Genomic DNA, 6,424 nt, shown 5'->3' with positions numbered 1-6,424 from the left:
ATAATATGTAATTTACTCATTTGTTTGGAAATAGATTCAGTTATGGCAGTGTTGGCTGACAGTATTGAACCTTTTATTTGATAGATATTTTCAAGTTAAGATGGGAACAGCAATATGATCTAGGTATGAGGAGGATAATGGAACTCAGGGGGATCAGCCCCATACTCCTTTTCATTATGATACATTATGTCTGATATCTCATGACCATTATTTGCTGATTATGGTGCACAATGAAAAAGGGCGATGTTTTCAACACTCATTCAAGGAAAGATACGAGAAGAAATTAGGTCAAAAAAGTTCTTAAGAACAACTAGAATTCTAGAGACAATTTACTGTTTCTTCTTAATCTGCCAACCGACTGATCCAAACTCCCGTCCAGAAGGGGGCGGTATTGTGCTATTCGTAAACCTCGAAGAAGAAGAAGAAGAAGAAGAGGAAGAAGGAGAAGAAGGAGAAGGAGAAAAAGGAGGAGAAGAAGGAGAGAAAGAAGAAGACTCCGATCAGCTATTTCTCAGCTCTGTGTGACCCAGATGGAGGGTCCTGTCTCAGAGGGCTGTGAGTAACTATTTAACTTAAATAGTTATAATAACGTTACTCCCTCGGTAAACACTACAGTTCAACTAACGCTGATTTAAACTTGGCTTCACTGTACCGTTTTATGAACAGCCAGATTTCCTAAATTATATTTTAATATTTACTTAATCAGAATATCTTTATTCCTCCCACAGAGGGACAGCAAAAGAGTCAAAAACAACAAACATCTTAATTAAGAGGCATGCATAAAATATTACAGAAATTACAATTAAAAAATGCACATCCAGGTGGACAACAATAAGTACAGCAACAGTGTTCTTTTTGTTATACAGTTTGCATGTAGTAGCCTAAGTATGGTTGTAGCCAGGTAACAGTAGGAAAAGTGGAATTACATATTGCATAGTTATTTACAGAAGTAGTTGAATAGTCTAACCAAGAGATAGAGCCAGTAATAATAATAATGAAGTGATATTGCACCAAATAGGTGTTTTTATCTTTGTTGTTAAATGTGCGGGGGACTACAGGGGGCCGTGATGCCTGACTGCTGCAGGGAGGAAGGGGCTGCGTATCTCTCTTTCTATCTTTTAACATTTATATTTAAATAATCCATGGCAATGTGATTTGAATGGAGGTTCCTCACTTCTGCAACAGATCCCAGAAATGTCGGTTTCATGAAGTTCTGTTTATTTAGCTGATGCTTTAATCTAAAGCGACTGACAAGAAGCGCTTTTAACCATGTGTGTTCAGAAGCTGCAAAATAACTATGTATCCCCGAGGTGCAGTCTGAACCTGAGTTTGGAAGTTCTCTCAGTTCTTTAGTAATGACCTCAGCATGTGATGTTCCCTCCAGCCCCCCCCCTGCCACTCTCCACCCTGCGACTCCTCGTCCCACCAGTCAGGCTGCTATCAGCGGCCATCTGGCAAACACTACAGCACAAAACTGTGGCGGATTATGGGATGCTCGAAGAGTTTGTTTCCATGGTTACAGACATTATTCCGGAGCTACTCAGCACCCACCAAAGAACCCAACTCCTGCTGGGCCTCAGAGCGCAGGTGAAACTGGGTTTCTCTTTTTAATAAGAATAGTTATGCACAAAGAAATGCATTAAAATATTTGACCAACTGTAGAGGAAGTATGTTGTTCCACTGTTCTGAAACACTGATGTGGTTTCAGCTCGTCCTGGGGCTATGTCACTTTGAAGCCACTGCTGACTTAGAGCTGGTTCAGCCGCACCTGGACAGAGTGCAGATGCTCATGGAGGCATGGCCAATGGATGTGAGTTTGAAGTGTTGCGACTTTGGATTACTTGAAACTTGAAAATCAGATAACACTGTTTTACCATAACCATACACTAGAGTCGTCAATGTAAAACAGCTAATGTTGTGTTTTGCAGGCTGGTGCAGCCAATACGGTAGAGCCACACGCAACATTTGTGGATCTAATTAAGAGCTTGCTGAAGAATGCTGATCAAAGAGAACACTTCTATCAGGTCAGTGTTTATTTTATTTTATTTTACCTTTATTTAACCAGGATAGGTCTCATTGAGATTAAAAATCTCTTTTTCAAGAGAGTCCTGTTTGTTGGATGACCTCTGTTTGAATGACAGCAATGGAATTATAGTAGTGTATTTAGTGTTCTCTGTAATGTATACTGAATGATTGTAAACTCTGTGTCTCTCTATATTGATATCAGACTACATTGTGCGTCTTGAGATATTTTAGCTTCTCAGTCATTGTGGTATTCATATAGTTTCCACTTTTAAAAAAATAGATAAAATAATGTCATTTATTTCAGAACGTTTTCCCTGAACAGTTTGGTCCCACATACGATGACATACTTCAAACCTTGATGTGGAAGTTTCTGTCCAGACTGGAACAGATTCTTCCTTTTCAAACTTTCCAACAGGTACATTAGGAATAGACATGCAGTGTTACGGTACAAGAACATTTTGTATATGTTCACGCTTTTATCATTGCTTCTTTTTCATTTTTTTCAGGTTGCCTCCACGTTTGGCGAAGTGTCCTCAGTGTTGGGGGAATGTATGGATTCTGTGTCACAGTGCGAGGGGCTGCAAACCCTGCTGCAGTATCACAAAGACCTCAGCCTTCTGGATCACAATGGCAAGCCTTTATTATTTTATAACATATGGCTTTAGTTTGGTTGACCTTTGAATTTGATCTACTCACCCTCGTGCTTTTGGGAAAACTGAAATTCAATATGTATAGACACTTGCCTTGCCTAAAGGTGGTATTTCTCTCAGAAGCTCGTAAAGACCAAACCCGAGCTTAACAAAGATACAAAATCATATTCATTCATACAACCATTCCATATAAATGAACACAGTGCTCTGGTCTGTAAACATCTGTAAATGGGCTGAGAGCTTTATAAGGTGATGATGTCAGTCCTGTGTTTTATGCTGGTTAGGCTGCCCCTAAGTGAGCAAACAAGATGCAACAAAGAAAACAATTGAATGCAGCTTTACAGAGTCCAAGTTTTTCTCTGAATGATTCACTTCTTGTATATAGTACGTACTTTCTCCGTTGGCTCGTAAATAATTAATTCAGCATACTCATTGATTAATGAATGATAATTGTCAACAGTGATTGTTTAAATTAAGTGTTTTTTGCAAAATACAATCTTTTCAGATAGTTCCTTGGAAGACGCCAGAGTTATTTCAGTTCTGGAAATCCCCGCTTCACAACGAAGTGAGACGGACGAACCACAAGCCAACATCTTGGATAATGTGACGTTATCAGATTCAACAGTGTCCCATACCACACAGAGAAAAATAAACGCAACCACAGAAGATCGGACAAGGGAGCTAAAGGTTGATGAAGCTAACTGGACTCTGGGGGACAATGAGACAGAGGTGCTTTTGGGACATTTTACAAGACATGAAGAAACTGTAGGCCTCCTTCAAAGTCAAGTGGAGGATGGTCCTCTACTTCTTAAGCGATGCAGTGTCCTGCTTAAAAGACTGGACATGCCAATGCAGTCTCGTCCTGTGAGACGAAACAGAGGGAAGCGACTGAAAACGATTCTGTTGGAAGAGAAGAGAGGTCTCTGCAAAGAGGCCCCCCCTGCCTACAAATCAGCTTCGAGGAAAACAAAACCCTCTGACAACATGGAGTCAGGCATTTTCAGCAACTCGTTATATATGGCTCCTATCAATCATTACAGTGACAATGACTCATGGTCTTACTACTCTGATCAGGACTTTGGCCTTAAGACTCCTAGCAGCAGTCTTAGTGAGGCTGGTTCATGGTCTAACTACTCTGGTGAAGGGTCTTCCTTTGGGACTCCTGTTAGTCGTCCTATTGACGGGGATTCTTTGTCTAGCTTCTCAAATGAGGACACTTCCTTTATGGGTCCTAAAAATATATTGTCTACCAGCAAAAACCAGGACACCTCTGACATCAAAGCCAGCATTACAAAAAAGACTCGGAAAGTCCAGTGTTTTATCTGCCAGGAGCTTGTGAATACAAGCCTGAGAGCCCACATGAAAAGCCACTTTCCTTTGGGGGAATACGCCTGCCCCCAATGCGACAGCAGGTTCAAACTCTACTCATCCTTCAGGCAGCATTTCAATAGAACCTGCTTTGAGTACGGTCAGCAAAAGTTTGATCTACAGAAGCCAGAAGAAGTCATGAATCTTTACAAATGTGACAAATGTGAAGAGGCATTCAGGTATAAAGTTTCCCTGAATAGGCACAAACACACCCACAATGAACTCTACTGCAGTGTGTGTAGGAAGGTGTTACGAGATGCAGCGACATTTGCAAGGCACAAGGCTTCTCACACCCCTTTTCAGTGTAACCGCTGTGAGGAGACCTTCACTCTTTTTAAGCCCTTGTCCAGGCACTGTGAAAACATCCATAAAATCAGCCGGCCTTTTAAATGCAGCTATTGTCCGAAGGTTGTATCTAAGCTGCGTGCTTTAATCACACATGAGTGGAAACATACGGGTCATCTTCCGTTCCAGTGCGCTCAGTGCGGCTTGAGATACAAAACAGACGGAGATCTCACTTCCCATCAGAGAGTCCACACAAGAGAGAAACCCTACCTTTGTGCAGAGTGCGGGAAGACTTTCTCCCAGAAGTCTAACCTGCTGCGCCACCTCAACTTGATCCACAGCGAGTCTCGAAATGAGAAGAAATACTCTTGCCCCGAGTGTGAGAAATCTTTTAAAGAGAAAGGAGCCCTGAAAAAACACCAGAGGACCAAACACTTTAATGAATTGTTCCGTCATCCGTGCCCGTACTGTGGAAAGATGGTCTCCTCGTCAACGATCGCCAGACATAAATTAATCCATACGGGAGAGAGACCATTCAAATGCACGGTGCCTGAATGTGACAAGTACTTCAGGTCAACTCCTGAAGTGAAGAAGCATGTTCTCATTCATCATACTACAGAGAGACCTTATAAATGTGACATATGTGGAAAGGGCTTCATAAGGAGGTGCTTTCTCAATGCTCATGCTAAAACACACTCGGGAGAGAAGCCATTTGTTTGCCATATCTGTGGCAAGGCTTTCCCCAAGCACTACAGCATGCAGAGACACAAAAAGCTAGTGCATTCATTTGTAACGCATTGACCTGCATGGTAGGAAAGCTTTGTTAAAGGTACAATGTGTAGGGTATACAGAATTGTAGTTACAAACATAATAAAAAATAACAAAAGGTAATATTTCAAATAAAATGTGTGAAATACTCATTTGTTTTTTTATTTTCTTCATCTTCATAATGTTTGTTATATAGCAAATCTTACAGAATTTTCCACAATTAAAACATTTTTCTATTCTATCACCTTTTAAAAAAGAAAACAAATTATTTATTTGGAAGTTGTATTGTTTTCCCTTTTTCCTTTTTAAATCCTGTTCAACGTCAGACCAACATTTCTGGTATATAAACGGTGATAGGACAAAAGGCAAGGCAAGGCAAGTTTATTTATATAGCACCTTTCAGCACGCGACAATTCAAAGTGCTTTACAAAATAAAATAAAAGACATTTAAGAATAAATATAGCAGAGACACATTAAATAATGGCATTTTACAACAGGCATTTAAAAAGCAAAGATAATAAATTAAACACAACAGCTATACAATACATGAATAAAATGCATACTGCAGTACGAATATGAACTACTCAATTAAAAGCAGCGGCAAAAATATATGTTTTCAGTCTCGATTTCCCCTCTGTGGGACTAATAAAGGTATTCTGATTTGAAAATTGTCAGAGTTTCAGCGGACGTGCATGATTCTGGCAGTTTTTTCCAGATGGTCGGGGCATAATAGCTAAACTCTGCTTCTCCGTGTTTTTTTCTTACTCTCGGAACCGAGAGCAGACCTGTCTCAGAAGACCTGAGACACCTTGAGGGTTCATAATTATGCAGGAGATCGTCAATATACTTTGGTCCTAAACCCACTCTCAACCCGTCTGATGTTATAAACTACAGGCCTGTCTCTCTCCTCCCGTTCCTGTCTAAAACACTTGAACGCGCTGTCTTTAAACAACTCTCCTGTTATCTCCATCAGAACAACCTTCTGGATCCGCACCAGTCTGGTTTCAAGGCAGGTCACTCAACAGAAACTGCTCTCCTTGCTGTCTCTGAGGAACTGCACACTGCTAAAGCAGCATCCCTCTCCTCTGTCATCATCCTTCTGGACCTGTCTGCTGCAACACGGTGAACCATCAGATCCTCCTTCGCACTCTCCAAGAACTTGGAGTTTCAGGCACTGCACTTTCCCTCCTCACCTCATACCTCAAAGACCGCACCTACAGGGTAACTTGGAGAGGGTCCGAGTCCGACCCTTGTCAATTAACTACAGGGGTCCCTCAGGGCTCTGTTCTTGGTCCCCTCCTCTTCTCCTTGTACACAAACTCGCTCGG

The 6,424-nt window shown here is 41.1% G+C and overlaps 1 protein-coding gene across 3 annotated transcripts; it reads left to right on the top strand.

Annotated features, from left to right (window-relative positions):
• The first annotated feature begins 425 nt into the window (after positions 1-425).
• On the top strand, positions 426-5,242 carry LOC104966629 (zinc finger protein 254-like). Of its 3 annotated transcripts, none has more exons than XM_010795944.1 (7): positions 426-555; positions 1,385-1,587; positions 1,709-1,810; positions 1,929-2,024; positions 2,348-2,440; positions 2,532-2,655; positions 3,181-5,242. In XM_010795944.1, the coding sequence occupies exons 1-7, from the start codon at positions 531-533 to the stop codon at positions 5,127-5,129; spliced, it is 2,592 nt and encodes an 863-aa protein (XP_010794246.1). In that variant the 5' UTR covers positions 426-530; the 3' UTR covers positions 5,130-5,242. The 3 variants fall into 3 exon arrangements, with proteins under 3 accessions (XP_010794246.1, XP_010794169.1, XP_010794327.1); XM_010795867.1 differs by having other exon boundaries at positions 2,330-2,440; XM_010796025.1 differs by lacking the exon at positions 2,348-2,440.
• Positions 5,243-6,424: the final 1,182 nt, after the last annotated feature.

Source organism: Notothenia coriiceps, unplaced genomic scaffold (genome assembly GCF_000735185.1).
Source record: "Notothenia coriiceps isolate Sejong01 unplaced genomic scaffold, NC01 NC01_scaffold00000289, whole genome shotgun sequence".
Classification (NCBI taxonomy): Eukaryota; Metazoa; Chordata; class Actinopteri; order Perciformes; family Nototheniidae; genus Notothenia; species Notothenia coriiceps.
Note: the sequence above shows the minus strand (reverse complement) of the source record. Positions and strands in the feature narration are given on the sequence as shown.